This window comes from Anthonomus grandis, chromosome 22 (assembly GCF_022605725.1).
Source record: "Anthonomus grandis grandis chromosome 22, icAntGran1.3, whole genome shotgun sequence".
In the NCBI taxonomy this organism is placed as follows: Eukaryota; Metazoa; Arthropoda; class Insecta; order Coleoptera; family Curculionidae; genus Anthonomus; species Anthonomus grandis.
Window position 1 is genome coordinate 7809357 of NC_065567.1, and position 18391 is coordinate 7827747.

General features: G+C 34.6%; 1 protein-coding gene across 1 annotated transcript in view; it reads right to left on the bottom strand.

Annotated features, from left to right (window-relative positions):
• The window catches only part of LOC126748216 (arfGAP with SH3 domain, ANK repeat and PH domain-containing protein), a 79571-nt gene that overhangs the window by 15474 nt on the left and 45706 nt on the right, over nt 1-18391 (bottom strand). Inside the window, exons 4-15 of the mRNA XM_050457297.1 lie at nt 12948-13033; nt 12733-12895; nt 12399-12672; nt 12113-12337; nt 9873-10095; nt 9634-9814; nt 9258-9557; nt 9088-9207; nt 8973-9027; nt 8710-8910; nt 4083-4276; nt 2159-2206 (exon numbers count right to left, since the gene is read on the bottom strand). Coding sequence (XP_050313254.1) covers nt 2159-2206; nt 4083-4276; nt 8710-8910; nt 8973-9027; nt 9088-9207; nt 9258-9557; nt 9634-9814; nt 9873-10095; nt 12113-12337; nt 12399-12672; nt 12733-12895; nt 12948-13033 — 2070 coding nt within the window. The remainder of the gene's footprint in view (nt 1-2158; nt 2207-4082; nt 4277-8709; nt 8911-8972; nt 9028-9087; nt 9208-9257; nt 9558-9633; nt 9815-9872; nt 10096-12112; nt 12338-12398; nt 12673-12732; nt 12896-12947; nt 13034-18391) is intronic.

Here is an 18391-nt window from a genome sequence, read left to right on the forward strand (position 1 = left end):
CCAAGTTCAAATACTTGGGTAACACTTTCAGCGTACCAAGCGACTTTAAGTCCTTCAGACCAGAGAGCCTCATCGGTTTCTCTAAGGCCGTTGGGCTCTGGTAACCCCCGGTGGGGCATGACGGGTCCATCAGAAGACCTATATGCACAACTGCCTTGGCAGCCCACTGTTTCGATAATTCAATTCTACGCGGGGAATAACGATGCGCTTAAGAGGACCTTTGAGTTAGTTTAAACTAATTTTATTTTTAAATTTGAAGCACGAGAACATTAAAAATATGTTAAACTGAGCTAAATTTAAAATTTAATTAAATTAGTTTCATAATTTTATATTGTCATGAAGCGTTTATAATAAACATCCTAAACCTGGAAGAGGTGTAGGACCGGATGTCACACACCTTTAGTGTATACAGAACTGATCCTCAACAAAAGACTAACGCTCATCATCTTACAAAGATGAGAAATTGACTTCTTCACGTCCGGAATACCAATATAAGCAAACGGATCGTTAGACGAAGTTGGAGCCAATCTCGCTAGACATAAACCCGCGACAGATCCAGGTATTCTTAGACGTCATCGTGTTACGGGACAATAAATGGAGGCGCCTTTGGTTTACTTATGAGTCAAGATTTAGCCTACGGTCTCCAGATGATCGTGAAACGGTATGGCGCAGGCCACAAGAATGTTTTGCAGAATGTAAAATTGCTACCAAGGGGGTTCACTTATGTTGTGATCTGAAATTTCTCTAGAAGCATGCATGGAATTGTACATTATTCCAAGAGGCCCTGCTGTCAGGTACATTAATGATATCCTGTAACATTTTGTTGTTCCATATATTTATTTTATTGGAAATAATTTTATTCTGATACATTCTAACGTCAGACGTTAATCTTTAAAAAAAAAAAAGAAAACTGCTAGCTGGAGGTAATGAGTTGATTGTCAGAGTTTTGTCAAATATAAAATGAAACGCCCCCCTGTGTTAGCATCAAGCCTAAACTGCGCTACGGAATGATACGAAAAGGAGTACATTTATGTATCTTTGACTGAGAAAGTTTATAGGCATGGTTTTATTTAATCGCGGATTCGACGCCGATTTTTCATTTCTATTTTTCATTTCATTCGATACTACTTACACAAAGTCAACAATTCATTCTATTTACACGCGAGCGAAGCTGCGGGTTTAGACCAGTTAGCTAGTTAATCATAATAAAAATCCCTGCTTTTATCTACATTACTTACTTTTTACATTACTCACACTAAAAACAGTGTTACTATTTTTTAATAATGCCTAGCAAAAAACTCAAAAACCAAAGTACTATTATTATTACTAAAAAACAAAAATGTATAAACAATAAGTACTGTACACTCAACGGGTTTATGTTTTCTACCTCAAAAAGTGCGAAAGTACTATACCGCAAGTGTCACAACTTAAGATCGGTTGATCGTACAATCCCACCAGCCCTTTCTCGTCACTCACCCTACTCTACCTTCATCTTGAAGTTAGTAAAGGGGAATTAAGAGAAACGCTATCGACGCCTTTCTAACTTGTGATTTAGGTTTATTATTGCAAGTAATACAGTGATTTCCGCACTTAAGGCCTGGCTTCGCGAGACCTGTATTGGTTAAGAGCAGTTGAATTAAAATCTACTCAATTAAAAATTTTACATTATTTTACTCTATGACAAGTTTATGAAATAAATAATTATAGTTTTGTTTGAATCGGTCAATTACATTTCCTGTAATAAATTTTTGACAATAAATTGAACAATTTAAAAATAAAATAACAAAAAATTATTATTCTCAATATTATTGACGAAAAACGACTTCTTGGAAAATGTAAATTTTTATTTTTATTCTTTTTTAAATTCCATTAAAGTACATTTGTTTAAACCGTAAATACTATTAAAAAAGGTACTATTATTAATGGACGGACTTCGAGTGACGCGTTTGAGAAATTTTGACCCAGATGTACATGATTATTCTCAGCAGCTCTTTGGCATTTTTTTATAAAATTTGCATGCTATTGTTAAATTGAAAACACGGAAATGTATATTTTTTTTTAAATTCTAGCAAAGAAAGCACCACTAAAGGCAAAACAAAATATGTGCGCACGCAATGTACTATATTAGTAAGCGTCTAAGGCCAAAATTTATTTTTACCAGACTAGAATAACTTGCTTCAAATCTATCCAAATGGCATTTCCGTTTCTGCAAACCACAAGTCAGCTCATGATACTTTTGCATATAAATAAGTTAATGCATACTTAAATTACAAAACATCTGCATGTATTTTTAATCTCAACTTTCAATTTCAGTAAAATTAACTACCCATCAAAAAAATACTACAGTGCCCTTCTTTTCAAAACAAACCACCCTTACATTAAAAAAAAAAGACGATTATGATATACAAGGGGACGTTTAATTTTATATTTAACAAAGTTCTGTCGATCCCCTCTAGTTAACCTCACTTTGATATGTCAAATGGAAACACTCATCGACTGAGACATCATTGTAAGTAGCATTGAAATCTCTATTCAACAATACCAAAAAAAAAAAATTAAACTGGTTGACGTACCAGCCAATAGTGACCAAAAATGTCTGGGAATAATGGATATTGTATCGACCTCAAACTTTTGTATTTCAAATAGCTTCTCTAAGTGTGATACATCATTTTAAAGTTATACAATCTCCTATCTAACCAAACCGAAAAAAAACACAAAATCCGTTAATGTAGAAGCGAATAAGTGTAAGCAAAAATGTGTTGTAATAAAATACATTTTATTAACTTAAACTTTGTTAGGTCGAATGGTTGCTTCATAGTGTCACACATTATTTTAACTGGCAAACAATTTTCCATCTTACTTTGCCAAAAATATTGATGTAAATTGAACCGATTTACGAGTAAAAATGTATAGTAATAGATAGATCATTGAGTCCAATTAAAACCTAAGAGGTACAAAAATAACACTGCAGTAACTAGCATTTTTAATACGTTTAAAACCAATTGATTATTATTGTTAAAATTGTCATTCGGACGCTCAGTTAAAAATTCAGTGCGAAACTTAAAATAGGTGTTTACGCTAGCCGAAAGAATAGAAACAATTTTTCTTTGTGGCGCTGAAGATCGGTTCAATTCAGCTAGAAGATGATTTTGATAGAAGAATTGAATTTTGCGAACTGATGTGCCAGCAAATTGACCAGAACTCCCATTTATTAAAGAACATCTGATTTACTGACGAGTCAAGTTTTTTTCTAAATAGACTGGTAAACCGATATAACAATATAACAGTAACCTGAAAAAAATAATGTATGGGCAGGAATTTATGCTAACGAAATCAACGGGCAATTTTTTTCGGAAGAAAATTAAACTGGACAAATTTATTTAGACCTCCTCGAAAATACAATATATCCTTCAATCGTCCAATCTTTGGGAAACCAAGTGGATAAAAATTGTGTTGGATACCAGACGAAAATAATATGCTTTGACAGTTCGAGAATGGCGTAATGAACTGTTTCCAGGGATGTCGATTGGTAGGCGTGGTGCAACTAATGCACGATCCCCAAATTTAATAGTACTAGATTTTTTCCTTTGGGGGGTATTAAAAAAACAAATAAAACCCCACCTGAAAATATTAATAGATTTAAGGTATCGAATTACTCTTATATCTTTTATATCCTTCATGTTTATAAACTCACATTTTTTATACACCGTTAGGTGGTAGATTGTATGCCCTCTAAAATCATACTACACTATAGGATAGCCATTTGGCATACCAAAGTCGATAAAATATTCATTATTACCAGACATTTTAGCTCACTATTCGCTGGTACGTCAACCGATTTAATTTATTTTTGCACTGTTGAATAGGCATTTTAATACTGCTTACAATGTTATGTTACAAATATGTTATGACATATCAAAGTGAGGTTAGCTGGAGGTGAAGATGGGTGATTAATAGAACTTCAAACACAAAATTAAATGTCCCCTTAAATATCTGTGTTTTTTTTAAGAAGTTATTAAGCGTGGTTCGTTTCGAAATGAAAGCCCTGTATATAAAAATTATAATAAAACAAAAAATCTTACCCTTCTAGGAGGAGGAATAGGATGATGACCAATTCCAACATCAATATCGGAAGCCATTGACGAAATACTTTCAGATGATCTGCCATTTGAAAGTCTGCTAAGAGGATTGGGGGCAGGAGGTGGAGGATTTTGTGGCCTTCTCAAGTGAGCCATCTTATCTAAATTTTTGCAGTCCGGTAGAACTAATTTACTACCTACAAAGCAATATTTATATTTAAATCAATGTAAAAAAACCCTTTGAATATTGAACTTGTCTTGTATATTTAGGGCGAAGGTAGGTCAGTGGATGACAGAAACTGTCCTTTAGAATTTTTTAAAAATATTTCGAGCAACTAATTTATTAAATAGCCAATGCGTTTTTAGTAAAAAACAGTGAGATGTGAGTGAAAAATATTTGATTAACTCAGGAAAAAGTAATTTAGAAATGTATTGATGTTTTAAAAAAAGGTAGCCGATAGGGTCTAGATATTCTCAATATAATAGTTCTATAGTTTTAGTTACCAAGAGACGTTTATAGAGAAAAGTGAAATTCCTATTATTAAAGGTTTATTTTAGTTTATTTCCATTTTTTAATGCAGAATCAGAAAGAATGCATTTTTTTACAAAGGATATGGTACAAATGAATAGTGGTTACATAAGCATTTTTGAACGAAAAATTATGATAAAAAGTCACATTAAAGAAATACCTATCTAAATTATATGCTGGTTTTTTAGTTGTTGTTGTCATTGTTAAAAAGTTAATGTATTTTGGTACAACTATTTGAAGTCCTTTTACATTCGCAAGTGGTGTTTATTCTTTTTGAGAGGCGAAACAGTATCATCCTGCGTTTTATTAGTAACTTCACTTTATTACCTACTGTTATTGTATGAAATGAAAAAATTAACCGAGCGTGAAAGAATCGAAATCTTGTGCATGATTGGTTTCGGAGATATGTCGCCTACTCAAAAGGAGGTGGTTCAGTTGTTTAATGCAACTCATCCTGATCGGTCGTCTAATAGCCAAAGCATGGTAAGCAGAGTTGAAGCAAAGTTTCGTGAATTCGGGCATGTTCGGGATACTCAAAAAGCTGGCCGAGGTTTAATAGCTGAAGAAGATGAGCTTAACGTTTTGTTAACGGTCTAATATAATCCAAAAAGCACAATCACAGGCACGGCTTCTAATGTTAATTTATCGCGATCTACTGTGCATAAAGTATTGAAAAAAGCAAAGTTCCACCATCATAAAATATTCTTATTTTAAGAGCTATCGGAAGATAATTTTGATCGCCGAAATGAATTTTGTGAGAATTATGTAATGATAACAATAATTTTGTAAAACGGATAATATTTTCTGACGAAGCAACGTTTACTCCAAACGGCCATGTGAACAGACAGAATTGCCGATACTGGGCGACCGAAAACCCTCATTGTTTCACAGAATGTCATACACAATACCCTAAAAAAGTCAATATGTGGTGTAGTATAGTGGAAGGAGGTGTTTTAGGACCTTACTTTTTTGATGACACTCTCACTGGTGAGAGGTGTTTGGACTTTCTTTAAAATGATCTTATCTCTGCTCTGATAACTTTGTATCCGGATTTGGAAGAACCCGACATGCACCAACGTGATCTTTTTTTCAGCAAGATGGAGCCCCGCCATACTATGCTTTACCCATTCGCAATTATCTAGATGAAGTTTTTCCAAATCGTTGGATAGGTAGACGAGGGTTCATTGAATGGCCACCCAGATCGCCAGATTTAACTCCCCTTGATTTATTTTTATGGGGATACTTAAAAAGTAAAGTGTGTGTCACTAAACCAGCGAGTTTAGAAGATTTAAAAGAACAAATTTGCCAGGAAACAAGAAATATTACTCCAGATGTCATTGACAACGTTCAAAAAGAATTTTTAAATCCCCTTAGTTATTGTCAGGTTGTTAACGATGCTCAATTCGAACATTTAATTTAGATAGGTATTTCTTATGTAAAATCGAAGGGTTCGGGTATTTTTTTCAGAAACGGTCATTCACGGGAAAGTCAAAGTTTTTAGAGATCTTTAGTTTAAAATTTTTAAAGTTGTATAATCAATCAAAGTTGTATAATTAATAGTCTAGGTCAATGCGGTCCAGAGCATTCGGCTTACACTTAAAAATAAACTCTAATGCAGTTTGGATGTTTTTGATAGTTCTTATGTAATCTGTATAAAAACTATTTAACTTTTTTCCAAAAATAGCCTCATGAAGTATTTGGAAAGAAGAAAATAAGACTTGAAAAAAAAACACGGCTTTATTTAAACAGTTGACAAATTCAACAAGACAAAAAGAGTTTCAGTGAGAAATATGCGTAAGCTAAGTTTTAGGTTCTTATACTACCTTAAACACACGCAACAGATTTTCGCAAAGCTGAATTGGGTACTGAGATGCCCAGACATTAACATGTAACAGGATGATTACAGAAATTTTTAGGCAAAACCTTAAGAGAACGATGATTTTACCAATTCCGAATTTGCGCTTTCTGCTGAGACGGAAAATGCAATACGCCGTACTTTCCGGCCACCTCTACGATAAATTTTGGTATGACGGTAGTAGAAGTATGAGAGTGATAAAAGTGTAATCGTTTTCTTCTCAATGTTGAAGAAGTAGTCCATTCTTGCGGTGGAGTTGTAAATCTCCATCGACTCACAAAAAATTAATAATGCACCTGTTATGCACTATATGGTTTAGACATAAAGATGTTCATCATCGGGGATTCTAAAAGAAAGTTATACAGGGTGTCATTGAAATGGTGTAAAAAATTCGGGGGGTCATAGTACTCCTAAAAATACTAAAAATGGATAGAGCGGAAAATCCACCCTCCGAATTTTTTTACCCTGCATACAAGATAAGAACTGTATGGAATAAGTTACGACTAAATTTACAATTACTATAAATTAAATGAGTCTTTCAGAATTAAAGTCTATAGATGTCATTGCTCAACTAGGAGCTAAAATAGATTGATCTTAAGGTTAAAACAGCAAATAACATTCAAAAAAATTCAATAGAAAATTGCTGATAGCAGAACATTATGTGGAGGGTGAAATTTTAAATTTACGCAATTTAAAAAATTGGAAAGGACAAAGAACAAACTACCTGCTGACTGAGTGAAGTATGACGCGGTGGTATCCGAAATGTATTTATCGTATTTTAATAGTATTTTTTTGAAACAGTGTTGGCGACTGGATAAATTTTGTTTCAAATAGGATACAAAGAGTCTTGGTAAACTTAAATTATTTATAAAATAAATTATTAAAATATATTAAAGATATGTGGGTACCACAATATCTTTAATATATTAACTGGGGCTGTGGGTGAGAAAATGTAAAGGAGAATTTTCTGGATAAGATTTTCTGTTTAAATCTTAAAGTCAATTTTAGTTTAGCAACAATGTCTACAGACTCTAATTCTGATAAGACTCTCTTAAGAAATATGTACTTACCACCCTTACAAATATATTTGTAATTGGACGGAGACTGCGTGTTTCATTTACCTTATTTTCTTTTTGATTCAACTTGCGACACAGATTTGTTTAAAGATTAAGATATTTTAAGATTTAAAGACAATACATTGATTTCCGCACCCAAGACTTTAATTTATCAAGCGTGTATACGTTATATGATTTCACCGATTCTTTTTTTTTTGTTAGTCCAAATTTAAAAATATGTCCAATTTCTTAGACTGTAGTGAAAGGTGTGAGATTCTTAGAGTAGCATGGTAGATCTGAGCGTTGTAGATGTCCTGCAAATGGTAGCTGAGGACATTGCAGAATTGTTAGGGATTTAGGTCAATTAACTATTTAAATAATATAAGGCTGAGCTAAATATGAGCTAATCTTAGGTGTGTTAGCTGAATAATTGCAAGCATGTTTGTGGGCGAATACGATTGAAAGATCAGTATAAGATACTCTTAAACTTTGTTATAATGAGTTATTTGTTATATTTACTTGGACTAACAAGGATGCTATTATTAATTACTTAGGATTTTGAGAGTAATGTTGAGCTTTTAGGTAAAGGTGCGAAACGACATGTAAAATAACTGTTGCCAGTGAAAGCTGCATCAATTGCTTTAATATTTCCGGACATTTAGCGCTAACAAGAAAAGCCTGCGCAAAAAATTCCAATTGAATTTTTCATAGGTCAATGCCGACGTTATATGGCTGGGCACATGCCCTCGGCTCAACTTATTCACTTTGGTGATTGACTTACTATAACTTACAACCTATATACCTTATACTTATACAACCTATTAACTTTGGTGAGTCACCCATTAGGGGCTTACAATTGGAGATGTATATCTTATGTCATATTTGCACCCTTCTAGGAAATTGTAAGTAGTGATTTAATTAAGTGTATAAACATTTTTCTTGATTAGACTGTGCTACTTGAAATTTAAAAGTTATTGAAACTTTTTAAAAAATTGCAAAGAAATTAATTTAATTTTTTAGACGATGGGTGTTTTAGGAGCAATCAAGGAGTCGATGCTCAAGTCAACCAGTGAAAGCAATAAAGATGGAGGAATCACGAAGTGTAATCGTAGTTTCCATTGTTCTTATATGTCTGTTTATATTCATTAATTTTAATTATTAGCTTTTTACAATAAAGGCAAAATTTCATACCAACAGGTATCACAGATCTACTGGAACTAGAATCACTACTTGGAGACCTTCTGTGTGTGTGATTCAGGGTGTGATATCCAGAAGCAATAGGATCCGAAGGAGTCCGGCTATGACTACTTGGCAGTGTCCCATACTGACCAGAACTGCCAGGAGGGGGTAGAGGAGCGGTCCTTTTTTTCATACTACTATGAATATTTGGTGCTAAAACAACCAAATTATTTAAACATAGCATAATTTGAGCCATTGTATTTGCTAAAATTTACCCGTATAGCTGGGAGGCCTTGATCGATTTTTCTTATCAGGAGTTAACGAACCATTCTAAAAAAGCATAACAAATAAATAAATACGAAGAATTTGACATTAGTATTTATTACTAACCCTATCTTCAATAATAGTTTCATCATCAGAAAAATCTGTCGACCCATCGTCGTGCAATAAATTCCAGTCTATATTAATGTTATCGAAATAATTTTTTTGTCGATTGGCTGCGTTTTGAAGCTAAAAAATATATAATTAGAGGACGTTTCGAAGATAGTTAGATGTTCTACCAATTCTTGACAGCTAATATTCCCAAATTCTTGAGCAATATCCATAGGAGTCTTATTCTGTGAATTACGAATATTTTCTTCGGCGCCACTACGTAAAAGTAATTTCATACATTCCACTTTATCGTACATCGCGCAAAGATGCAAAGCAGTATTAGAACCACTCATTTCTGGAATGACAGGAGTATTGGTCGTCTTATTCAGGGCTGAGTTAGACATATTCTGAACTAAAAAATCTACTATTGGTAGAGTTCTACCTGACTCATTAATAACTGCACGATGAAGAGCTGTTTCTCCGATTTTCTAAAACAAAATCAAATTTAATTGTTGAAAAACTTTCGGTATATTAATAATAAAAATGATAATGTTTGGGACATACCGACGACGGCAAACAAGCTCCCAGATCAACATTTTCAGCCCAAACTTGCAGTAGGAGACCAAGATCACCCCTGTTCACCGCCTCTTCCATTTCGTACATCTTTTCTAATTCAGATGAGCATGTCGTCATAGCAAAACGTTTTTCAACATATTTTGCTCGTATAAAATTGAGCCTATCTTCCCTGTAAAATGAAACAAATTGTAAGGGACATTTTAGGCAACTATCATTATTTTTCTTACATTGAACTAGACGGTTCAAGCTTATCGCTAGGTGACATCCGAGCTTCCATAATGTCGTTAAAAGTAAAATTCGTCATGAAACGAGCTAAAACTAATTGACTAGTACCAACGTTATCCAGGGTTAAGGATTGTATTCTGGATATATGTACACCCAAGTCCCTGTGTATTCCAGAACACTCTATGCAGACTATGATACCAAAATTTGTTGATAACCAGGTGGCATCTAAAAATGAAATTAATTCGCAAATTTAATATATAATATATAAACATAGCATAACAAATGTATTAAAATTAAATCCATTTACATAAAACTAACATATAAACTGAGTCTTTACTGCACCCACACCTAACTGTACACGACTTAATGAACCAGAGTTATGTCTTACTGCTTTTCTCTCCCTCCCCTTTATACTATATCTTACTAAAAACATCCTATGAAAATGCGTAGATAACATTTGGCAGGTTAAAACTTTAAAATTCTAACGAAGTACATATAAGTAACTGTAGAAGTTATGAAGGCATTTAACATTAAAATTTCAATCTCATATTTTTGGTAAGTTTTAGATAAAAAATGATAATACACTGCAGCGCAAAATCAACGCAATTATTATTAATTTAAAATTTTGAAAAATTGGCTATATAATATGTTTTAAATGGCGCCAATGGATCTTGGAACACCAATATTTTTTTTTAATCTCTCTTAATATTTTTGAGCACCAAATTAGTTGAATCATTTTTCACAAAATTTTCAAATTCACTTTTTTTTTTAATAAAAAAAAAGGATTTCTTTTAAATTTTATTTTAAAATTTGCTAAAAAAACAAATACAATTTTAATGTTTAATAACGTGTATTGCGTCCCCGTAGCCCTGATCACATCTTCTTGGCATACTTAAGATCCGGTTTCTGATTGTATCCTGGTCTCTCTGATCCCATATTTCAATCACCCTTAATGACAGTTTATTTAGGCTTCAGGGTGGAGTTTGGAAGTACCGAACACTTCGATCCATATAGTCCCATAGATGCTCGATGGGATTAAGGTGAGGACTTCTTGCTGGCCAAGGTAAAGTTGCTAAAGTTGATAAAATTTCTACTTTCTGAAGAACATTTTGTACCACTCTCGCCACGTGTGGGCGTGCATTATCGTGCATAAATAAAAAATCCTGCCCAACAAAGGAAGCGTATGGTACTACATGCGGTTCTAAAATGTCTCTAATGTATCGATCAGCTGTCAGACGACCTCTTTATGACTAATTCTGTGTGGGCCTCGAAACTAATGCCACCCCATACCATGACAGATCCTCCACCATAACTAACGGTTCCAACCATGTTACACTGGGCATATCGCTTGCCAGGGTGTCGATACTCTTGATACTGGGCGTTGATACTCTTCTTCGGCGGTCATCACTAAAACCACAAAATCTTGATTCATCACAAAACAAGACATTGCTCCATTCACACGCTCCCCAGTTTAAATGATCTCGGGCAAAGTGAAGACGCTGCGCTGCCTTCGATGGTCTGTGGTTAGAAGGGGACCAGTTGCAGCACGATAGGGAGTAATTTAGCCTTCTGCAAATCTTCTTAGCACTATATCTTGACTAATATGGAAATTATGCCAATGGCAAAAAGCCTGCTGGAGTGAAGTGCTTGTAACAAATCGAGTTCGTAACGCCTGCAATTGCAAATATCGGTCTTGATTATCAGCTGGATTACGTCCCTGTCCAGGTCTTCTTTGATTGGTGTTAGTCTCCCGATATCGTGCCAGTCCGAGTCGAAGAGCTACTGGAACTTGCGACAAGCCTTCTTCCACAAGCGCTATGGCAACAGCACATTCCTCAGCTGATAAATTTCGGTTTTCACGAACGTTTTGGGCCATTATAGACTGCAAGTATATGTAAAAAACTTTTAAGGTTTTCAATACCACGTACAACTGAAACTACACAAATGCGCTTTACCGAAATTAGTTTTATTTGCCATTTTTTTTATAACCATGTCTTAATGACAGTATTTATTTATTGCATACCAAAAAAATATTTAATAACATTTATAAAACGATGTAAAGAAATATTTTAAAGGCATTGTTGTAGATTTAAAAAATGTTGTCCGACCGAAATCCAGGTTTTTGCGATATTACAGTTATGCGATAATTTTGCGGTGCAGTGTATTTAAGCAATGGGTAGTTAGTTAATAAACGATTTAAACTTCAAAAATAACAAATAAAATAATACAAAATGGCTCTTACCGTTTTGTGAGTTACAATCGCAGCAACAGTCGTTACCAGGAATCTTCTGTATATATTTAATTATGGCTTGTTGTAGTTCTATAAAACTATTTACTTTGTCTCCCCCCGTTTTACTACTATCATCAAATGCCTTCATAAGCGCCATTTCTTTACAGTTTATCAATACAGACATCCACGCTCGTTGATCCGCTTCATCTTCAGCTTGGAAGTGATAGGTTCGGTTATCTATGATAATAAAATAATTCAAATTCAACACCTCAAATAAAAGCAATAATTAATTACACACATGATATTAAATCAAACCCCCGTTTGTCATCAGGAACCATTTTAATTTGACACGTTAATAGGTTCACCCGTGTAGGTGGTTTGCTTTCATCAGCGTGACATATATCCAGATAACCCTCGGCTTGAACTCTACATTTCCGTTTTTGCCACACACGTCTCATTTTTCCATCAGATTTTTTTAGTAAATGACCTGTTCTGGTAACCCCATGGTGTTTGTCTCCTTGTAGCTGATGCAATGAATAGCCTGTTGCACCTTTCTCGACTTGAGAACACGTCTAGAACATATAAATATTAAGTGCTAGAAAATTCGATTTACCTATACTATTATAGCTTACGTCTCCTTTATCCAAATTTGGAGTTGACTTAATTAAATTCCTAAGATCAGTCAGGCGCCTTTTTTCTTCATCTTGAGCTTGCTTAATTTTTTGTAATTTCACACTAAGATCTGCCACATAATTTCCAAAATGCTCTATAGTTTTTAAGCCATCTTGAAAGTAACTATAATAAAAAAGTTTATTAAATAGAAATGATTTGAAAAAATAGGACTTACTTGGTTTGAGCATGATAATATTCCACCAAACTTTGCAACAGATCTATACCTTTCTTCGTTTTGATTTCATTGTATTTTATTAAATACTAAAAAACAAAAAAGTCTAGCTAAAATTTTCTATTTATTTCGTATTACATATATTGCATTAAACCCACGGATCAATTATTTTCATACTTTATAATAGCGAACTATAAGATTAAAAATTTAAACAACATAGTTCCTTTTACTACGGATAATATAATTACATTTTCGAGTTTCTTAAAATCGACATTTCGACAACTTATATTGTCGTCCTCAAGATGATAAAACATTTATAATCATAAAGATTATAAAATATATGTGAGTATTTCAGAAAGCTTCCAGGACTTTCCATTAGTTTCGACATTCCATTCCGGCCAACACGTTCGGATGTCTTTAGTTACATTTGGCTATGAAAAATGCTATGTACTATGTATAACGCTATGTAATCTTATGGCCCTTGGTACGAACTTTTATTAGACATCTCGCTGTTCGTTAGAAATTTGTTTAGTTATGTTACCGTTGACTCAAGGCATATGACCTTTCTTGATGTTTTAAAACTTTTTAAACATATTGAGTCATATTTTGATGCTCATTTGGTTCAGGTTGATTTAGAAATATTGTAGCATTTTTATTTTTTTGGCTGCTTTTATAATGTAATAATTTAATATTGTATGAATAGTACTGATTGCGACATCTAGTGTCTAGTTAATGGCATTGTAAAAAGTTCTTCGCTTTGAATTTTAAAAAATTTACTGGAATCAGGTTGTTTTTCTCCCTCTGTCCGACTAACGTGATTTTTCTATCAGTCTATCTTTGTCATTGGACACGTACGCCATACTGAACGATCAACTTTTACTTATTGGCATTTTCGATACCGGGCTGTTGTTGCTATTGTTTTTCCTGTAATTTGAATACTTTGCCTTTTGGGATTAGATTGATTTTGGTACTCGCTGCAACTTAAAGCTAAGCAAGGCAACGTTGTATTGTCAATTCTTGTAAAACTGGACGTGCGTGGGATTAACTATCGAAAAGGTACCCAGAAATTGCGTTTTGGCTTTCTCTCCAAATGGTGTGGTCTTCAGGTTAACAAGTTCAGTTGCTCGAGCTTCAGATTCGACCTCATGGTGAGTTACCTCATGGCGACACTAGCCATGTAAAGTGAAAGATTACTTTAATACACTTTATAAAAGACCCTACAACATCTTGAGGTAAGCTTGATTCCTATTCTTTGTTAAATGTTTTTTCATGGTTTTTAAGGCCGCCATTTTTAAAAGTTCACGTGTTAATTTTAGGGTCTTATGCCGAGTCATAAACCAGATCTTATGCCGGGTCCTAAACCAAGTCTTAAGTGAGATCTTAGGTAAGGTCTAACGCCAGATCTTAAGTCGAGTCTTCAGCAAAGTATTAAGTTTTAAGGGCCATTCCAAGACCATCCCGAGCCATCTCAGGTGCTGTTCCCATTTCCCATCATAAATTAGGCCTTTATCAGGATGTATTGCTTCTTCATGATGACGTTATTGATTGGACCTTCGCCAGCTGCTGTCCTTAATTGTGCAGGAAGATAAAAGGAAGGTGTAAGGAATGTCACGATTTCTGTTTTGTTATTGTTATTTTGATTTTGGGACTAGTCATATTGGCTAATTTATATTATTTGATGACTCTTTAATTTATTAATTATTGTCTATCGATTTCAGGGGTTGTACTTTTAACAAGAAACTGTCTTATAATTTTTACAATGATTTATTTAACTGAAAGTTTAAACAATGACTATTGACCAGAAACAGCATATTTTGATAATATAATGTTATTAATTGAAGCTTATTTCGTTAACTATGTGTTTTCTTAAACATTTCTTAACATCCTTTTTGTTTATAAGAGAACCAATTTGCCAGTTAAAGGTTCTCACAACTACTCTTTAAATAAACACATTATCTGGATGGCGCCCACAATTTAAAAGGTAAGCATCTCTAGAATAATTCATGCCAACCCACCACCAATTAATGTTCTACAGACTGGTAAGCTGCCATTAGCATATGTGCCACTTCATTCAAGACTTTCAACATCAGTCAATTTTTATAAAAAACAGAAATCTTAATAAAAAGTGGTTACAATATAGCCCTAATAAAAAAAAACTTAAAACTGAAGCTAGTGTAAATGGATACAAGTAGCTACATAATCATGTTAATATTGCAGGTAGGTGTGAAAAAAGGGTCTTTTTAAGACAAAAAAATTTGTTAATAATAATTATAAAACCAAAAGATTTTATAGCAACGATTTACTTGAGCCCTACATCCGAAGAGATGAAAAAAATTATGTATAGTTTAAAATCCTCACGTCCGCTCGGTGAGTGATCTTCGGCCCAATTCATTCGCCTCAACAAACGAAGATACCCAAGAATGACAGATTTCTTCATATTCATCGCTGAATGAATCCTGACCTGAATCTTCAATCCGGTTCTTTCGGTAGAATAATCTTTATTCCTGCCAAAACGCCGACGATTAGGATAGCCAATCGCACAGTATATGTCAGTTTCCGCTACAACAGAAAACTCTGTTACATATATAGAGCTTCTCCCTTTATCAAGCAGAAAGATGTCAGGCTTGTTAGCCTGAATTGGGTATGCAGTAGGAAAAGCGTAATTCCAATAAATGTGGCAGTTATCGGTTTTTCCACAACCGCATCAATGTTGCCTGGAGCAAATAGCAAAACCGGTGTTTCATCCAGACTGTAGTAGTACTGAGGTAAAAGTAAAGCACCCTGGGAGCATCGTTGGGTCGATGAGTGAACCCACTGACAGTAGCGAGCAAAAACCTTTGGTCTAAGATTTAAGCTTGGCGGATTTTAGGAACCCAAAAGTAAGTCTTCGTGAAAGATTAAGGCTGTCTACATTTCTGTAAAACACGCCATGCCGAGGCTTATTTATATGATCTTCTAAAAGCCCTTGTTGTTAAGGTCTCTTTACTACAGATGTTAATGCCCTTGACTCTAGTCTTATAAAACCGCGTACACACATCAAACAAAACATCGTATCGTACCACGATCGTATAATGTTCGCGTAACATGTGTGGATGGGACATCGTAACAGCGTAATTCCGTAACATCGAAACATCACGGCGTCCCATCAGTTGTCGGTTTTCCAGTGTCACTTCAAAGACATGATACGGACTAATGTTGCGTCGTCTGATTCGTCAGTTTGGACAGGAGTGCGTAATACATTTATTTTTGTAATTTAACTAGCTTGGAAACATTAATATCGAGTGATCGGAAGAAGCTACTCTTAATTTCATATAATGTTACCGAAACAAAAACATTTTGTGGGACCCGAAAAATCCCAGGTATTATATTAAAATTAGAAAAAATTATATACTTTCAGAGTTTCATATTTTTGTAGATGAAAGCGAACAGAAAATAAATTTCCCGCTTAATGGCACTCACGTGAAAGAAAGCTGAAATTAGAGTCGAGCAGAACTTTAGTAAAAGACGTTCATTTTTCTTGATTTTGTTGCACTAGGACAATGAATGTTTTTTTTTAGGAACAGCAGATATTTATGAAAGTAACTGGTTTGCCCTTGAAAGTCTACTGTTTCTATGGGAAAAAAATATTCCGTTAGCGATTTCGTATTGTCGCACAAACTGCAGTAGTGGATTCACATTATTGGCCGAGCTGGCAGGCCAGGCTTGTGACGACACGATCGTGCATATCACCCAGACCTCAAAGGCCGCGACCTCCTTATCGACGTGCTAGTCAAATACGGTATACCGATGAGCAAGGATACAAGCTAGTGCAAATGCACCATTTTTACGTGTACTAATGTCCAACTGTCTTAGTTCCTCTTTAGACCATTAAATTACTCCAAAAGAGCAAATAAATACTGGTAATAGCCACTAACTAGCAATAGCATGTTAGTGGATATCACTTTGCTTATTTCAGATAACTCGGATTTTACGTAATGTCTTTAACGTCCCATGATATCGATACCCAAGTAACGATATGCTTCGCCATTTTCTAGAGAGCAAAGGACTGCATAATAAGCAAGATGTTCCTCTAATAAGTTATTCCTCTATCTTCCCTTTTCTAGTCTTATGCATTTGTCTAAGCCAAACTATTTGCCAACATCTCTAATGTCTTCGTGAACCACATTGAGAGACTGCTGTAGATCGTGCTCACTTGTTGCGTAAACTTTAAGGTCATCCATATAAAATAGATCTGTTACCGTGTGGTCACGTCTTCCTGGTGGTCCACAGTGATAAGTAAGTCACCCTGGAAAACACTTCTCTTGAATGCAATAGACTCGGTGCCCACTTTTTGAGCCCCTGATGTTATGGAGAATTTTGAGTTCCAGAGTGTCATCGGTTTTTCGATCCATAATATGAGAAAAGGAGAAACTTTAAGGCTTTTAAGTAGATGTAAAAATAATTCATGTGACGTGTGTCAAACCTTTTTTATAGTCGATCCAGGTAGATTGCGCTTATATAGGATTGAATCTTGGATAATGCATCTGTCAATTAGAATATTTTCTTTGCAACACTGATTCCCTTTTTCCTCTTCGCTGCTCCCTTATATCGGTAAGAACAGCACCTACTGCCCTTAATGTTCGATAATACAAAATTTTGGTAAAGGTCTTTTTTACTTGTCTAAAAGGCAGATTTTACTTTACACACATTACTTTTCACATTTTACCAGATGTGAGTGGTCTATAGTTTTTCGGCTGTTGTAGGTCTCGCTAAAGTGTCTCAGAGCTAGAGTATTGTGTCGCGAAGGTTTTGTTGTTTCATAGGTATCGTTCCAAAATTATATAATTTCAACAATAATTTCGGGTATCGGATCGCCAACAAAGCTAGAAGGTTTGGTCACAAACTTACTGGCATCCGCTATTTTTCTAGCTTTTTTCTTTAAGGTGTGCTTAATGACACCCAGGAAACGTATGCGATCCAGAGAGTCGTTGATGATGATCTAAAACTTCATTCTATTTAGTTTATGGTACTGTTGGCGTAGTTTTAAAGCTATTTTTCTGAACTTCTCGGTAAAAGGTCTAAGGTAACCGAAATATAATCCAATACACTCTGTAAACGATGCCTGCTGTCATATGAGGTCTGTCTTGTTGGCTTGCTGGCTTAGCTGTTGAATTCGGCGTTCAATCTTTTAAACTATTCGATAAACATTGCCTGCCCGATTCTCTGGGATCAATTGTTTGGCAGGTTTATATATTGCGTTATTAAGTGCCAACACGTTTACGCGTTTTCTAAAAGTCTATCTCTAAGTTCATTATCTGCGTGTGCGGTATGGTCTTTCAAGCGTTGTTGGGAGAGATGATTATAATCTGGATGTTTCATAAACCATGCGATGTGCAGCCTTAATCATATAGCCCCTTCTAGTGGGTTTACTAAGTACATATGCATCTATCGAACCATCCCTGAATTCG